The sequence below is a fragment of the Perognathus longimembris genome, chromosome 25 (assembly GCF_023159225.1).
Source record: "Perognathus longimembris pacificus isolate PPM17 chromosome 25, ASM2315922v1, whole genome shotgun sequence".
NCBI classification, from domain to species: domain Eukaryota; kingdom Metazoa; phylum Chordata; class Mammalia; order Rodentia; family Heteromyidae; genus Perognathus; species Perognathus longimembris.
Window position 1 is genome coordinate 4,335,578 of NC_063185.1, and position 18,460 is coordinate 4,354,037.

An 18,460-nucleotide genomic window follows, 5' to 3' on the forward strand; every position below is an offset into this window, starting at 1 on the left:
CTGTGAAAACCAAAAGAATAAATTCCATACTCCCAAGATACAATACAGGGAAAACATTTCCATACTGAAAAGGAAAAACTGGAGAATAGCAAGGAATACGACCAAAACAAGCCTGAAACCCAGCAGAGCAACACTAAATTCAGCTGCTTTCTACCCAACCTTAGGAACATAAACACATGCTGTGGTGAGATGGAGGCTCCCAGAGGCTTGGCAACCTGGCCCCTATGGCTTAGCTGGCTGCAGCCCACTAGCTACTCTGACTGACTTTGCTGGCTGCCTGCAGCTTCACTTGGCAGGTGTGCATTGTTGACATTTCTCCTGTCCTGCTCTTCTACAACTTTGGCTTCACTCTGACAGCTCCACAAATTGCCCTTCAAGGAGCTGTTTTCAGGGACTACAATCCTATCACATATAGCCTGGCCTCCCAGGCTTTTCTTTAAATGAAATCTTGGTGGAAGCCTCTATGACCTGCTAACACTTTTGTTCATGCTAGCAACACGTGGATGCCAAGGTATACTGTCTGAGAAGGCTGCACCTCAGCCCACTTATATTAGCTGCCAGAACACCTTGCTGGTTGAATATTGAAAAACAATTTCCTAGGTACTCCTGAGCTACTGGGGTACACATTAGCTAGTAGTCCATCTTAGGGCTCTACTCTCAAAATACTTTATCCTGGAAAGTCTTTGAAATATATACAGATTGCTACATCTCTAGCCTGTGATTACTGAGGTCTTGCCATTTCTCAGATGTAGGAAGGTGCTTTTCCCATGCTCCTGATGCAAAGCACATAGTTTATTAACAAGACAGTCCTTAGCTGAAAACTTACATGCATTTCTTTGCAGGCCAAGGTGCAAATTTTTAAGATTTTTTCATGCTGTTTCTTTCTGCTCTCATTTCTCACTGTACATTAGGCTGAAAGTAGCCAGCACTGCCTGAGTGCTATATATACTGCTTTGACATTTTAATTTGGTCTCATGATTTTGTCTTGAAACAAAAATAAAATACAATAAAAGGCTACAAACCAGGCACTAGTGGCTCACACATATAATCCTAACTACTCAGAAGGCTGAGATCTGACTATTGCAGTTTGAAGCCAACCCAGGCAGGAAAGTCCGTGAGACTCTTAACTTCAATACACTACTCAAAAAAAAAAAAAAGTGTAAGTGGAGCTGTGGCTCAAGTGGTAAAGCACCAGCCTTGAGCAAAAGAAGCTCAGGAACAGCATCAAGGCTCTGTTCAAGCTATTTGTCTAATTAATTTTAAAAGCTGGAGCTAAGAACTGGAATCAATTGCCCCTCTCTCCTTTTACCTCCACCCACTTCAAGTACTTGCATCTCTTAATACCAGCATTCTCATTTTTTTAAACTTTTATTGAGTGTAAGTTACTACATATATTTCACAGTACACATTTTAACCTTCACAATAATGAAAATCATCGGGCTGGGAATGTGGCCTAAAGTGGTAGAGTGCTTGCCTTGTATACATGAAGCCCTGGGTTCAATTCCTCAGCACCACATATATAGAAAAAAGCCAGAAGAGGCACTGTGGCTCAAGTGGCAGAGTGCTAGCCTTGAGCAAAAAAAAGCCAGGGACAGTGCTCAGGCCCTGAGTTCAGGTCCCAGGACTGCCAAAAAACGAAACAAAACAGATAATGAAAAATCATTCTACTCCACAAAGCTTATGAACTCTATGAACTTTAACAATAAAACCATTTCTTCCAATTCACGTACATTTCCAATTCATGTACATTTCTTTCCTTTTGTTTAGTAACATGTGCTCCCTCTTTCTCTCTCATTCCCATCACCACCCATGAGTTGCTTAGTTCACTTCCATCAATGTCCGATGTAGCACTTTTCTCTCCTTCTGTGCTCTCTTCCCACCTTCCTTCAGATGTGCTCATGTATAACCCATACATGAGGTAAGGAATATAGAGTCACCTAAAAATAATAGGACAATTTCAGAAGAGGTTCTTTGTTTCCTTATCTTTGGGGTTTTGAGAGGTACTTGGGTCTTGCTATTTGGTGCTTTTCTCCCAAGGCTGCCCTCTTTTGGTCTCACTGTATATTGGTTTATTGGGTCCTGATTGATTTTTCATATCTCATTGCAATTTAATTCTAACACCCGTATATCAGGGAGACCATGAGCCGTTTGTCTCTGTTCTTGGCTTGTCTCGCTCAACATTTGTTCTAGACCTGTCCATTTCCCTGTGAATGCCATTATTTTATCATTTCTAGTGGCTGTGTAAAATTCCATTGTGTATAGGTACATTTTTAAAATCCATTCATCTGTAGTGGGGCATCTGAGTTGTTTCCATTCCTTGGCTATTGTGAACAGTACAGCAATGAACATGGAAGTGCAGGTGTCCTTGTATCCCACCCAGTTCCTGTTGCTCAGGGTAGATGCCTAGGAGTGGTATGGTTAGGTCACAGGGTATGTCTGTTTAGTTTTTTGAGGAATCTCCAGATGCTTTCCAGAGTAGTTGTACTAGTATCAACTAGTATAACAGGGTTCCTTTTTCTCCTTTTTTCTCTGCATCCTCACCATCATTTGTTGTTGTCTCAATTCAGAATATAGGCCACTAGGACTGGGATAAGGTAATATCTCAGGGTTTTTATTTGCATTTCCTTTATGGCCAGGGATGGTGAGTATTTCATGTGTTTGCCATTTTTACTTCATCCCTTGCTCATTCAGTGATTAGTTTATTAGGTTTGGAAGGGATTCATTTCTTAAGCTACCTGTATATGATGGATATTAGGCCTTTATCTGTTGCATTGCTGACAAATATCTTTTCCCAGTTGGTTGGCTTGACTTTCTAGTTTAGTAACAATGTCTTCAGCTGTGGAGAAACTTTTTATTTTAATGTAATCCCATTTGTCGAGTCTATCTGTTGTACCCCTGGGACTCTGTTCAGGAAGTTCCTGCCCATGCCTTTAAGTTCTAGCGTCTCTCCTACTCTGTCCTGCAGTGGTTTCAGGTCTGACATTGAGGTCTTTAATCTTTTTTGAGTTGATGTTAGTGCATGGTGATAGGCTGGGATACACTTATAGTTTTCTGCTTGTGGCTGCCCAGTTCTCCTAGCACCAATAGTTGAAGAGGCTATGTTTTTTCCACTGTATGTCTAAGGATCCTTTGTCAAAAATCAGCTGACTGTAAGTATGTGGTTTTATTTCTGGGTCTCCTAATCCATTGATCTTCAGGTCTATTTTTGTGCCTAAACCAAGCTGTTTTTGTTATTATGACTCTGTAATAGAGCTTGAAATCTGGTATTGTGATACTGTCTGCATTGCTTTTGCCTAGAATTGCTTTGGCTATTCTAGGTCTTTTGTTGTTCCACACTAATTTTTGGATTGTTTTCTCTAATTCAGTAAAGTATATTATTGGGATTTTGATGAGGATTGTATTGAATTTGTATGTAATTTTTGGCAGTATGGCCAGAGTCACAATATTGATTCTGCCTATCCATGAACATGGAATGTCTTTCCATTTCCTGGTGTCCCCTTAGGTTTCTCTCTTTAAGAGAGAAATAGGTCCTTTACATCTGTTGTTAGGTTAATTCCTAGATATTTTATTCTCTTTGAGGTCATTACAAATAGGGTTGTTTTCATGATTTCCCATTCTGCTTGTACACTGTTGGCACACAGAAAGGCTACTGATTTTTGTGGATTCATTCTGTATCCTGCTACTTTGCTTAAGTGGTTTATTAGTTGTAGAAGTTTGGAAATGGAGATTTTGGGGGTGTTCGGGTATAAGATCATGTCATTTGCTTCTTTCCCTATATGGATCCCTTTAATGTCCTTTTCTTGCCTTATTGCTCTGGCTAAGAATTCCAGAAGTATGTTGAAGAGGGATGGAGAGAGTGGGCATCCACGTCCTTTTCCTGATTTTAGGGGAAATGGTTTTAAGTTTTCCCCCATTTAGTATGCTATTAGCTGTTGGTCTGCTGCATGTTTTAAAGAATGTTTCTTCTAACCAGGGATAGTGCTCAGGCCCTGAGTTCAAGCCCCAGGACTGACAAAAAAAAAATTCTAGATGTAAAAAAAGACTTAGGAGCTCAATAAGTAAAACTAATATTCATAAAACTGTTCCCCATCTTTCAAACAAAAAAATAAAGATAACATCAGGTACTATGTTGAAAATGAACTGTACAATTTGTGGGTAAAATGGGAGGGAAAAACTGAGTGAGAGAAGGGGTGGCATTGTCCAAAAGAAATGTACTCTTTACCTCATTTATGTAACTATAATCCCTCTGTACATCACCTTTCTAACAATACAATAATTTTTTAAATAAAAATAAAGCAAAAAAAAAAGAATGTTTCTTCTATTCCTATGTTCTCCAGAGCTTTTAATATGAATGAGTGTTGTATTCTGCCAAAGGCTTTTTCAGCACTGAATAAGATAACCATGTGATTCTTGACCTTGGCTCTGTTAATGTGATGAATTTATTGATTCACTTATGTTAAACCAGCCTTGTATCTGTGGAATGAAGCCTACTTGGTCATAATGTATGATTTTTTTATTTGTTTCTGGATTCTGTTCGCTAGTATTTTATTGAGGAATTTTGCATCTATGTTCATCAGAGAGACTGGTCTATAGTTCTCTTTCTTTGTTGGATCCTTGCCTAGTTTGGGGATGAGTATGATATTGGCTTCATAGAATGGGCTTGGGATTACTCCCTCTGCTTCTATTTCATGAAAAAGCTTGAGGAGGATTGGTATTAGTTACTCTTTAAAAGTCTTGTAGAATTCCGTGGTGAATCTATCTGGACATGGGCTTTTCCTTATTTTTTTATTGCCTCTTCTATCTCATTGTATGTTATTGGCTTATTCAGTTGATTTGTATCTTCTTGGTTCAGTTTGGACAATTTGTATTTTTCTAGAAGTGCACCCATCTGCTAGGTTTTCCTTCTTTAGTGAGTATAGGTTCTGAAAATAGTTCTTTATGATAGTTTGGATGTCCTGAATGTTTGTTTTAATTTTCCCTGTGGCATTCCCTAATCTTACTGATTCCAGTTTCCTCTCTTCTTTTTTTGTTAATCTTGCAAGAGGTCTGTCAATTTTATTAACTTTCTAAAAAAAAAAAAAAAAAAAAAAAAAAAACACCTTTTTGTTTCATTAATTTTATGTATAGTTTTTTAACTTCTATCTCATTAATTTCTGCCCTACAGAGTGCTAGTCTTGAGCAAAAAGAAGCCAGGGACAGTGCTCAGGCCCTGAGTCCAAGGCCCAGCACTGGCCAAAAAAAAAAAAATCTGCCCTAATCTTTGTTCTCTCTCTCCATCTCATAGCTTTAGGTCTAATTTTTCTTGTTTTTCTAGCATTTTCTAATTGCATCATGAGATTATTGATTTGAGCTGCTTCTGTTTTCTTGATATGTGAGTCCAGGGCATTGGACTTGCCCCTCGGCACTTTTTCTATATCCCAGAGGTTCCTTTGTGATGTATTTTCATTTTCATTAAATTGTAAGAACTCTCTAATTCTTTCTTTTTTTTTTTTTTTTTTTTTTTTTTTTTTTTTGCCAGTCCTGGGCCTTGGACTCAGGGCCTGAGCACTGTCCCTGGCTTCTTCCCGCTCAAGGCTAGCACTCTGCCACTTGAGCCACAGCGCCGCTTCTGGCCGTTTTCTGTATATGTGGTGCTGGGGAATCGAACCTAGGGCCTCGTGTATCCGAGGCAGGCACTCTTGCCACTAGGCTATATCCCCAGCCTCTAATTTCTTCTTTAATTTGTTCGGTGACCCTGGTGATATTCAGTAGTGTGCTGTTCAGCCGCCATGTAGTTGGCTAATTCCTCTGTTGTTAAGAACTAGTTTGACTCCATTGTGGTCAGATAGGATATAAGGGATTATGTCGGTCCTCTTGCATTTGTTTATGTTCTTTGTGTGAACCATGATATGGGCTGCTGAGAAGAATGTGTATTGGATCCTTGTGGATCCTTGTGGAAAACTCTGTATATGCCTATTAGTTCCACTTGGGATATGGTATCATTTAGTTCCAGGGCTTCTTTGCTTTTCTTTTCTGTTTGGTTGACCTGTCCTTTGGTGAAAGTGGAGTGTTAAAGTCTCCTACTACCATCTTGTTCTGTAGGTCTGAGAGTATTTGTTTTATATATTTAGGTGCTCCAACATTTGGTGAGTATAAATTGACTGTGATATTCTCTTCCTGGATTTTTCACTGTAATATGTAATGACCCTCTTTGTCTTTTTGAACTGATTTTAATAAGAAGTCTATTGTCAGAAATCAAAATGGCCACCACTGCCTTCTTTCTGGTACATGTGTAGGGAAGAGCTTTTTCCCTCCCTTTACTCAATTTGTTTTTGTCTTTGGCTGTGAGATGTGTCTCCTAGAGACAACAAATGGATGGATCTTGGTTTTGGATCCACTGCAGTTATTTTTCTTTTGATTGGAGAACTGAGTCCATTAATGTTTATGATTATAGAGAGATGTGCTATGTTTCCTGTCATTTTGTTTTGTTTTGCTTTCCTGATTTTTTGCTTCTTCTTTTACCTGGGCTTACTAAGTTGATCTCCTAGAGACTTCTATCTGATTTGGTGTCTTGATCTTGGTTGTCCTCCTCTTAATATTTTATTATTAAGTCCTCCTCTTGGTATTTTTGGCAGTGCTGGCTTTCTATTCATGTACTCCCTTAATTTTTCTTTGTTATGGAAAGTTCTGGTTTTTCCACTGAATATAAATTCAAACTTTGCTGGGTATAACAGTCTGGGTTGGCAGTTATTGGCCTTCAGGGCTTGGATAGTATCTTTCCAGGCTTTTATTGCATTGATGGTTTGTGTGGAAAGGTCCACAGTGGTTCTGATTTTCTTTCCATTGTAGTATAGCACCTTCTTTGACTTTGCAGCATTTAAAATCAGCTCTTTGCTACTCAAGTCTAATGTTTTTACTATGAAGTGTCTAGAGGTGTTTCTTTTAGGATCTTGTCTACTAGGTATTCTGTATGCTTGTTATGTGGGTGGGATTTTCTCTTTTAAGACTGGGCAAGCTTTCTGTAATAATTTTATTGAATAAGTGTTGCATCCCTCTGTTCTGGAATTCCTCCCCCTCCTCAATACCAATTATATGAAGATTAGGTTTCTTGGCTTTGTCTGCCATTTCTTGGACTTTCCTTTGGTAAATTTGGAGTGCTTTTTCAATTTCTATGACTTTCTTCTCCAGCTCCTGTTTTGTTGTTTGTTTTTGGCCAGTCCTAGGGACTGAACTTTGGGCTTGGGCACTGTCCCTGAGCTTCTTTTGCTCACTCTACCGCTTGAGCCCCAGCACCACTTCCGGCTTTTTCTGTTTATTTGGTACTGAGGAATCAAACCCAGGGCTTCATGAATGCTAGGCAAGCACTCTACTACTAAGACACATTCCCAGCCCAAGCTCCTCTGTTTTATCTTCAACTCTTGATGTTCTATTTTCTATCTCACTTGTTCTGTTACCTGTGGCTTCCATAGTGGTTTGCACTGTTGATATTCAACAGTTTATGGTAACTATATCAGTTTTCCAAGTGTTAATTTCATCTCATAAGGAGGCATATGCTGTGTCTATTTTTGTATTTCTTCTTTGAAGTCCTGAAATTCCCTTGAGATTTCTTCTTTATGCTCTTGAAATTGCTTTTGGAACTTTCCTTTTATTTATTTCTTTGACCAATTCTGTTATATCTTCAATTGTTCTTTTGTCCTCCATCTCTTGTTCACTTTCACTGGAGTTCTTTCCTGGATTGCTGCTGGCTTTTGGAATTGATGTGCTGACTTGGCTGTTAAGAATCCTGTAATTTTTCATTGCAATCTATGCATGTGGGAATGGGGACCTTGGGGATATGCTCTGCCTGTTGGTTACTCACAGGTGGCAGCCTTTGCTCTGATCCGGGTTGGTTCACACTGGACTGCCAACCCAGTGGGACCCCCAGTTGGCTGGTGCCTGTGTGCATGCTTGGTTCCCAGCTATCTGAAAGGAACTCTGTCCAATCTGCAGCAAGGACTGAGTAAGTTAGATTCAGGCTTCCAGAGGAGGCATTGGCTTTAGAAGGGTTTTGCTTCTGATGAGTGTCCTGAGTCTTTTGTGCCTCGGCCCTGAGTTGTTTCTCTCCCACCCCCACTGGCTGGCACTTGATCTGCTGCTTGGTCTGCCTCCTTTTAGGCACAAGCCCATGTGTGTGTGAAAGAGAGATAGTGAGAGCTCTGTTCACTGTTAGTGCACCCCCCATTCGTGCTTCTAGACAAGGCAGTGGTTTTGGTGGCTCCCTCCAGGGACCAGGGCCTTCCAACTGGGGTGTGCTGTCTTTGGCAAGCATGTTGCCACAATCCATGCTTCCTGATGGGGGCTGGCACAAAGGCTCAGCTGCTTGGCAGATCCTGGTGGGTGAGTGTGGGGCACACCTGGAAGTCAACTAGCTGGCCCCGCCTGTTTCTCAGTCTTGGGGTCACATGTGGCTAAGATGGTGGCGCCTAACAACAACGCACAGCTGCTACAAGTGTCTTTGGTTATAACCCGGAGGCAGTTCTGTGGGCTGTGACACCCCGGCTCTTCCGCCCTTGATGGACAGCTCATCCCTTCCCTCCTGCCGATCTTAGACCTGATTGGCTCCTGTGCCTTATATTAGTGGCACGTACTTCCCCAATAAACGAGATCTTGCACTGACTTGACTCCCAGGCCATCTGATTGTCCTCCAGTGAGGGAGGGCTGGGTGCGGGCAGCCTGCCGACCCTTTCCTTTCTTGGCTTGTCCAGTCGGGGCATGCCTTCCCTGTCTCTCCCGCGGGTCGGGGGAGAGTGGGGGGCTAAAGACCCCAACAGATGAGAAACGCTCCTTCCACTGTCACCTGTCAGCTAATGCACACTGGGCGTCCTAACAGGAGAGTAGGGTGAACTTTGGCAGATCCTGGTGGGTAGGGCATGCTCCACTGACTCCAGGACTCCCATGCAATTTGCAGCTTCAGCTGGACCAATGGCCTAGGAGGCTGGATTGCCCACATAGTGGGAGCTCTTGGAAGAGTCAGGAGACCAGGGTACACTCCACTGGCTGTGGGGCGCATGCACCAATCCCAGCTGCAGCTGGACCAATGGCCCAGAGGGCTGGGTTTCCCGATTGGGGAAGTTTTTTGAAGAGTCAGTCAGCCGGGACTCATTCCACTAGCTGTGCGACCAGCATTCTCTTGTGATGGAAAGTTAAGCTCAACACACTCAAGCCTCAGCACAATCTTTTCTTTCTGGAAAATTGGCTTGATGTCCCCATCATAGCCACTCAGCTTCCTGTCACTATACTACGTTCGTTAGGCATGCAAACAATCCCTGTCCTTGTATTTTGTCACACTTCCTAGCTTACTACTTTTTCATACAAGTCTGGCAGGTTTTAGAAACATGAACCTCTTTAATCTCACCACTTCAATCCCTTCCCCAGCCCAGTTCCTTCAGGATAGCCTTTGCCAATATCACGTTTCTTGTGTACAACACAGCACATAAGAGCAAGGCCCCATTGAGCAAAGTTAAGAATCAGGCTCAATGATAACAGTCTCTAAGCTAAGGTCCTACCATAATGGCAGGAGGCCTGTCAACAGATAAAACAGAATCCTCCTTTTCATGTGAAATCTCATCAGCATAACCTATGTCTTCACTCCTACCAACACCTAGTCTGAGATCAGAATAGCCTAGTAATCAGGCAAGCTGTGTGGTTATCATTCTAGATATTCTCTAGACTGTTTCTCCAAACTTTTCCAAGTATACAGTAGCAGCCAACACTTCATTCCTAGTTCTAATTATTTCTGTTGTGTTTGTTTGTGCTGGTCTTGAGGCTTGAATTCAGGGGCTGGGTACTGTCCCTGGGCTGCTTTTGCTCACAGATTGAGCCACAGCTCTACTTCCAGCTTTTTGAGGGGTAGTTTATTGGAGATAAGAGTCTCACAGACTTTTTTGCCTAGGCTGGCTTCAAAACATGAGCCTCAGCTCTCCTCCTGAGTTCATTTTCTCTTACAATAAAAATCTGAGATGATCAGCTTATAAATGGAAAAGGGTTATTTTGGCTCATAGTTTCACAGTGACAGTCCACAGACTCCTTGTTATGGGTTATTGTGGGAACACACAGTAAAGTAAAATTCCTCACCAATAGCCAGAAAGCAAAAGAGAAAAGATGGGTCCCACAATCCCCTTTGAGAGTGAGTTTCAGTGACCCAAAGACCTCCCACCAGGCCATCCTACCTCTTAAAGTTTCCACCACCTGCCAGGTGCTGGTGGCTCATGCCTGTAATCCTAGCTACTCAGGAGGCTGAGATCTGAGAATCCCAGTTCAAAGCCAGCCTGGGCAGGAAAGTCCATGAGACTCTTGTTTCCAATTACCACCAGAAAACCAAAAGTGGTGCTGTGGTGCAAGTGGTAGAGCACTAGCCTCGAGCTGAAGAGCTCAGGAACAGCACCAGGCCCAGAGGTCAAGCCCGAAGACCAACAACAACAAAAGCAAAGTTTCCACTACCTTCCACATATACCACACTTGGAACCAAACCTCTAATGTACAGCCTTTGGGAGATATTTAAGACCCCAAAACGGTAATAGCATTTTTTCTGTAACACATGAGCTGTTTACATAGCTTTCTAAGCAAGTCCTTCCTAGATTAGAGAATCTGACCATCCCCAGTAGATCAAAAATACTAAACTGATAAATTCCTTCAAAAACAGCCCCAGCCAGTGTCAGTGGCTCATGCCTATAATCCTGGCTATTCAGAATGCTGAGATCTGAGGATTATAGTTTGAAGCCAGCCTGGGCAGAAAAGTTCATGACACTCTTATTTCCAATTAGCCAACAAAAAGCCAAGAGTAGAACTGTGGTATAAGTGGTATATTTCTAGCCCTGAGCAAAAGAGCTAAGTAAACAATGCCTAGTCCAAGTTCAAGCCCAGTACAGGAAAAAAAAAAAGTCCCAAAGATTGGATATGGTGTTGGACTTGGGACGCTGAGACATGAGATGGTAAATTCAAGGTACAGGATATATAGTAAGACCCTGTCTCAACAAAAACAGGAAAACAAAATAAGAAAGCCAGGAAGGGGGGAAAAAAGGAACAAATCCAAAAAAACTGGTCCAGTAAAACTGAAAAATCAGAAGTAGGACAGAATATTAATTGTCAGAAATAGGACCAAATATTAGAGGCAGAACCTCTCTCTGTAGAGAGAAACTCCAGGTCAGTTATTAAAAGGAAATTCCAGAGATAGGCATTTCAAGTAAACAGCAGTGAAACTCAGGAAGAGCCGGGAAACCAGGAATGTGGTCTGGTCAACAGCAGTAAATCCTATTTGGTTAACAAGAGTAAATCCCAAATGTGGGAACTAGATAAGGGATGAGTGTGGAATGTGAACTCTGCTTTGATGACTTATTGCTTTGCTTGCCGGAACTATAATTCTATTTGTAGTCACCAAACCTCTAGTTCTGCTTCTGTAAATATGCTTTCTTGCAAAAACACCACCTGGGAACATCCCCTGCGTGTGGCTTTTTCCCTTTTAAAATCCCTGCTGAGAGAGAGGTCAATGCTGCACTCTACTACCCGCAGAGTGGGTGCAGTCACTACGCAGCTAATAAAGACTTCTTGCCCTGTTTATCTGAATCAGTGGTTATATTTGCAGTAATCGAGATTCATCAAAAAACAGGCAGGGGTAATGGGTCATACCTTTAATTCTAGCTCCTCAGAAAGCAGATAGGGGAGATTTCAGCTAGCTCTGGCAAAAAGTTAATGAGACCTCCCATCCCCATCTCAACAAAAAAGCTAGTGTGGCAGTGAATGCCTGTCATCCAAGCTATATGGGAGGCCTAAACAGGATGATGGTCTGATGGTCAAGCTTGGCCCAAGTAAAAAAATGCTAGCTCTTACCTGAATAATTAAACAAAAATGGGTGGGGTGTGATTCAAGTGGTAGAGCACTTGAGTCCATACCCCACTACTCTCTAGGGATATAGAAAACACAAAAACAAAATAAAAATCAAAACACCAACCCAGGTGTGATGGTCCACACTTGTAAACCCAACACTCAGGAGACTGAAACAGGAAAATCACAAAGTTTATTCCCTGCCTAGGCTACAGAGCAGTATCATCTCAAAAAGAAAAAATGGGAAAAAAATGGAAAAGAAATAACAACCCCCCAAAAAGTCTCACAGACTTTCCTGACCAGGCTGACTTTAAACCATGATCCGTTGATCTCAGCCTATTAAGCAGTTAGGATTACATATGGGAGCCACCAACACCTAACTTATAAGTAAGAAAGAATAAAACAAGAAGTTCACTGCTAGGGCTAGGGCTATGGCATAGCTCAAATTGTACCATTTGAACTTAATGGTACTTACAGTTCAAATCTCAGTCACACACACACACACACACACACACACACACACACACACACTAAGTTTACTATTGTGTAAGACCCCAGAATAAGGTTGACTCTGGGAATACATGCCTGCCAGCTGAGGGCAGAGGCTGGAGAATCCAGAGTTAAAGGTTAGGTTACCATGTCTACATAGTACGGGGGGGAGGGGGGAGAACCAAGAAAGAACAATGAAAGGAACCACACTGGTCAACATATATTGTACTCACAACCTGATTTATGGAATTGTAACCTCTTTGTACAACTACTTAACAATAAAAAAAATTAATAAATAAATAAAACCTCAGATGGGGGTAATTAGTTACACCCCCACCCCCCAAAAAAGGTAACTACTATCTTTTTCATCTGAGGACAGAATATCTGTATAAAGCTGGTCTACATTAATATTCGTGCTGGGCTTATTGTGACCATATATAACCTACTTACATAAAGTGAAGGTATTTATTATCCCCATTTATTCTAGTTGTAAATGCTGCAGGTAGGCCATGGTGAGCCTAAACACAGAAAATACACAGTAGCCATCTTCCTCAAGTTTATTCCTGCCAAATGATGACATCTTGGCCACACTACATGGCCTGATGCCATACTACATGATATGCCTTATGTTTCCAGGAAACCTTCTTGTTTTTTCCCTGGACTTCCCTAAATCTTTCCTTCATCTCAAGGAAAAGCAAAGTTTAACCATAAGTCATTAGCAACTCAGTTTTATTTTTTCCTGAGGCCCTTCATCTTAATAGTAGCAATACTACTCTCACCATATTTACCTAGGTCTACACTAAACCACTCCATTTGTGTCTGGGGAATGGTACTAGGGTTTGAAGTCAGGGCCTCACACTTGCTGCTCTACCACTGAACTCTGTTTTTAGCTAGTTATTTTAAGAAAGGGTCTTGCTTTTTGTCTAAGTTCACACCTAAACTGTGATCCTATTTATGCTTTCCCCCAGAGGACTGGATGATAGGTGTGCACCATCATGCCCAGTTTTTTCTGTTGAAATGGGGGAAGGGCAGATACTGTTGTTGCAGTCTTTATACTATAGATCAAGATGAAGCTATTTGACATTACTTAAAGGTTGGCTTTAACTAAATGTGTGTGTGTGTGTGTGTGTGTGTGTGTGTGTGTGTGTTCTATTATCCCTAGAGCAACATACAGTTTGACAGGAATAATCAGCCAATAATAGAAATAAGAGAATCAAAATAATGATCAACAAATATGGACAGAAAAAGTAAACAATCATCATCTAAAATGGTAAATTTTAATCTATTACTAAAATTATATTGAATGTAAATGGTCTAAACATAATAGAAAGACAGGCTGTCCCACTGGGTTTAATAAAAAGCATGGTATAATTAAATTTTAAAAATAACAAACCTACAGCCAGGCACCAGTGGCTTAAACCAACAATCCTAACTACTATGGAGGCTAACCTCTGAAGATCATGGTTCAAAGCCACCTGGACAGGAAAGTCCATAAAAACTCTTATCTCCATTTAACCACCACAAAGCTAGAAGTGAAACTATGGCTCAAGTGGCAGAGTGCTAGCCTTAAGTAAAAAAGCTAAAGGACAGCACCCTGACCTTGAGTTCAAGTCACAGGACCAGCACACAAAAAAATGGGGGTTGGAAGCTTGGCCCAGGTGGCAGAGCACTAGTCAATGAGCAAAAGCATCAGATAACAAGTTTGAAATCAGGTCTCAGACAAAAAATAAAAAGTAATTATTGCTAATAATTCTCAAGACAGAAAGTAACTTGAAAACATTAAATAGACCTGGCCATTAAAATAACTAGAACTATATAAAGTACAATAATTTAACAAAAATTTGTTTATACTTGACAAGTTTGCAAACTTCGCCTTATATCACAATTCAAATTAACAATGAAAGAAAAGCTTTATCTTCAATTAGCCATAATTTTAACTGTTATCCTGTAATGTTAACTGAAATACTTGAACAATGTGTATCACATTAAAATGCAAAAATGATAATGATTAAATAACTTCATAATTGAGTAACAAATAGGAGAGAATGCAAAACGCCCCAAAAGAATCCTAATGGCGAAAACAGTAAGAGCACCGTTATGTGATTGTCTAAGTGAGTTTCTAGGTATTCTCTGAATTCTACTGATGAGAAAACAGAGGCTAGTTGAAAGCAATGAGTATCCAAGATCTACATAGTAAGGGTAAATCAAGGATTCAAGTCAATAAGTGTCTATCCCTGAAGATCACATTTTTAATGCCGACACTCTAATAAGTCAAAATGAATAAGCTGTATGTATCTCTCTAAGCAGCTTCTATAACTTAACAAAATCTAGACTAAGGATGCATATACATCCTTATTTAGAGAATCTTCTTTTCCTAATGAAAACAGTACTATCAATTCAGCCCCAAACTGAAAACATACGTGCAATTTTTCTTTTAGCCAAACAATTTGCTCTATTCGACTGTTTTGTCTCCACGTTCTGCAATCCATTCTCCTCCTTTGGTTCCTGTTAAAAAACAAGAATTACGATCAGGATGGCTGCCACTGAAAGTAGTAATTCCTCCTATCTCCTTATAGTTAATAAAGGCCTTCAAACAATCAGTGATTGCTACAGATGTACATATACAACATGAAACAAGCAGCACATAGTGGCTCAAGCCTGTAATCATAGGTACTTAGGAGGCAGAGATTAAGGGATGACAATTCAAGGCCAGTCCAAGCATGGAAGTTTGTAAAACTCTATCTCAACCAATGACTGGGTACAATGGCGCATACCTTTTATCACCAGCAAAATGGGAAAGAACAAGTAAGCAAATCAAAGCCCAGGCCAGCTGGAGCATAAAACAAAACCCTACCTCAAAAGTAGCCAATATAAAAATGAGCAGGAGGTATATAGATAAAGTGCCAGACCTCCTTCCTGGCAAATACAAGGCCCTGAGTTAAATCTCAGTGCCAAAAAAAAGGGGGGGAACAGACCGGAAGACCAATGGATTAGAATTGAAAATCCAGAAATAAAACTGCACTCCTACAGTCAGCTGATATTCGACAAAGGAGCTAAAGACATACAATGGAATAAACATAGCCTCTTCAACTACTGGTACTGGGAGAACTGGGCAGCCATATGCAGAAAACTCAAAGTAGACCCAAGCCTATCACCATGCACCAAGATCAACTCAAAATGGATCAAGGACCTCTACATCAGACCTGAATCCTTGAAACTACTGAAGGACAGAGTAGGAAAGACGCTAGAACTTATAGGCACAGGAAGGAACTTCCTGAATAGAGTCCCAGGGGCACAACAAATAGGGGAAAGACTCGACAAATGGGACTACTACAAATTAAAAAGTTTCTGCACAGCTAAGGACATAGCCACCAAAACAGAAAGACAGCCAACCATATGGGAAAGGATATTTACCAGCACAGCAACAGACAAAAGCCTAATATCTGTCATCTACAGAGAACTCAGAAAACCAAGCCCCTCCAAGCCCAATAAACCAATTAGGAAATGGGCAAAGGAGCTAAAGAGAGACTTCACAAGAGAAGAGATAAAAATGGCAAAGAAACATATGAGAAAATGTTCAACATCCCTGGCAGTAAAGGAAATGCAAATAAAAACAACCCTGAGATACCACCTCACCCCAGTTAGAATGGCCTATACTCTGAACTCAGGCAACAACAAATGCTGGAGGGGGTACGGGCAAAGAGGAACCCTTCTCCAATGCTGGTGGGAGTGCAAATTAGTACAACCACTTTGGAGAACAGTATGGAGGTTTCTCAAAAAGCTCAATATAGACCTACCCTATGACCCAGCCATACCACTCCTAGGCATCTATCCTAAACAGCAAAATCCAAGATATCAAAAAGGCATTTGTACTTCCATGTTTATCGCGGCACAATTCACAATAGCTAAAATATGGAAACAACCCAGATGCCCCTCCACAGACGAATGGATCCAAAAAATATGGTACTTATACACAATGGAATACTACATAGCGATTAGGAATGGTGAAATACTGTTATTCGCAGGGAAATGGTCAGAACTCGAACAAATAATGTTGAGTGAGACAAGCCTAGAACACAGAAAACAAAGGGGCATAATCTCCCTGATATATGACTGTTAACAAAGGGAGACGGAGAGACAGTAGAGACCAAGTCTGTGAATACTGTATATGTTCTTGATACATTGTATATTGCATATATGTCAACCTGACCTAGACAAGGGATAGAAAAACAGGTCGTAAGATATCATAAGAAATGTACACACTGCCCTACTATGTAACTGCACCCTCTTTGCACAACACCTTGTAAAAAAATTTATGTCCAATTAATAAAAAAAAAAAAAATCCCAAAAAAAGCTCAATATAGACCTACCCTATGACCCAGCCATACCACTCCTTGGCATCTATCCTGAACAGCAGGTCCCAAGATATCAAAAAGACATTTGTACTTCCATGTTTATCACTGCACAATTCACAGTAGCCAAAATATGGAAACAACCCAGATGCCCCTCCACAGATGAATGGATCAAAAAAATATGGTACCTATACACAATCGAATACTATATAGCGATTAGGAATGGTGAAATATTGTTATTCGCAGGGAAATGGTCAGAACTCGAACAAATAATGTTGAGCGAGACAAGCCTAGAACACAGAAAACAAAGGGGTATGATCTCCCTGATATATGACTGTTAAGAAGGGGTGACGGAGAGACAGTAGAGACCAGGTCTGTGAAACCAAAACCTGCTTGTCAAATGGTATTTCCCACAGGATTGGGTCAGCGACCCAACAGTATGTAACTAAAACCAAACAACTACTCAACATATAAAGGTCAAAAATTGACCTCTCAGTGGAATACAATAGCTCAAAAGCTATGTATGTACGTTCATATAAGACTACTGTCGACATATTGTCTAATATCAACATTACATTTAAAGCCCTAGGCCAATTTTCTTGGGCGTAGGCCACATGGCTACTGTATATGTTCTTGGTACATTGTGTATTTTATATAGGTCTACCTGACCTAGGGAAGGGAAAGAAAAACAGGGCATAAGATATCACAAGAAATGTACACACTACCCTACTATGTAACTGTACCCTTTTTGCCCAACACCTTGTCAAAAAAATTTATGTTCAATTAATAAATAAATTAAATTTAAAAAAATTTGTTTAATGGGGCTGGGGATATGGCCTAGTGGCAAGAGTGCCTGCCTCATATACATGAGGCCCTGGGTTCGATTCCCCAGCACCACATATACAGAAAAATGGCCAGAAGTGGTGCTGTGGCTCAAGTGGCAGAGTGCCAGCCTTGAGCAAAAAGAAGCCAGGGACAGTGCTCAGGCCCTGAGTCCAAGCCCCAGGACTGGCAAAAATAAATAAATAAATAAATAAATAAATAAATTTGTTTAATTAATAAATAATTTTTTAAAAAGGGGGGGTAGGGGTGGAGATATGGTAGTTAAAACAACTAACATGACATGATATCCGGATTATCTGTCACATGTACATAGTCTAATTTAAAACAGGCCGGGCCAATCACAAGCTGAAACCAGTGGCTCAAACCTATAATTCTAGCTTCTGGAGCTAAGATCAGAAGGCAAATACAAGCAGAAAAGTTTGCGACCCTTTCTCAACCCATAGCTGAGTACAGACCCTAAATTCAAACTGCAGAATTACAACAAAAATATAATAACAACTAGCTGATCTCTAAATTCCAAGATGACTCTAATTTTATAGCTTGAATGAGTAATTCTTCTATTAAAAAAGACTGGGAGCTTATACCTGTAATCCTAGCTACTCAAGAGGCTGAGATCTAAGTGAGGGTTGAGGTTAGAAGCCAGTCCAGGCAGGAAAGTCTAGAAGACTCATCTATTACCTATCAAAAAGAGCTGTGTCTCAATTGGTAGAGCACTAGCTCTGAGCACAAAAGCTCAGGGACAGCAACAGGCCCTGAGTTCAAGCCCCAGGACTAGCACCAAAACAAACAAACAAAAAACCCACAGAGCATTCTCATTTCTTCCCTCCTCCTTTTTCCAATCTCATATATGCTCACCAAGTGTTCCACCACTGGACTACATCCCCAGCTGCATTTCTGTTTACTTTCTCTCACTTTTCAGAAACACAAAAATTAATATT

At 40.7% G+C, this 18,460-nt stretch overlaps 1 protein-coding gene across 6 annotated transcripts in view; it reads right to left on the reverse strand.

Moving 5' to 3' along the window:
• Uimc1 (ubiquitin interaction motif containing 1) overlaps nt 1-18,460 on the reverse strand; it is an 86,897-nt gene that overhangs the window by 60,409 nt on the left and 8,028 nt on the right. For all 6 annotated transcript variants that reach the window (XM_048333928.1, XM_048333927.1, XM_048333926.1 and 3 more), the window contains exon 3: nt 14,748-14,832. In XM_048333928.1, coding sequence (XP_048189885.1) covers nt 14,748-14,832 — 85 coding nt within the window. The remainder of the gene's footprint in view (nt 1-14,747; nt 14,833-18,460) is intronic.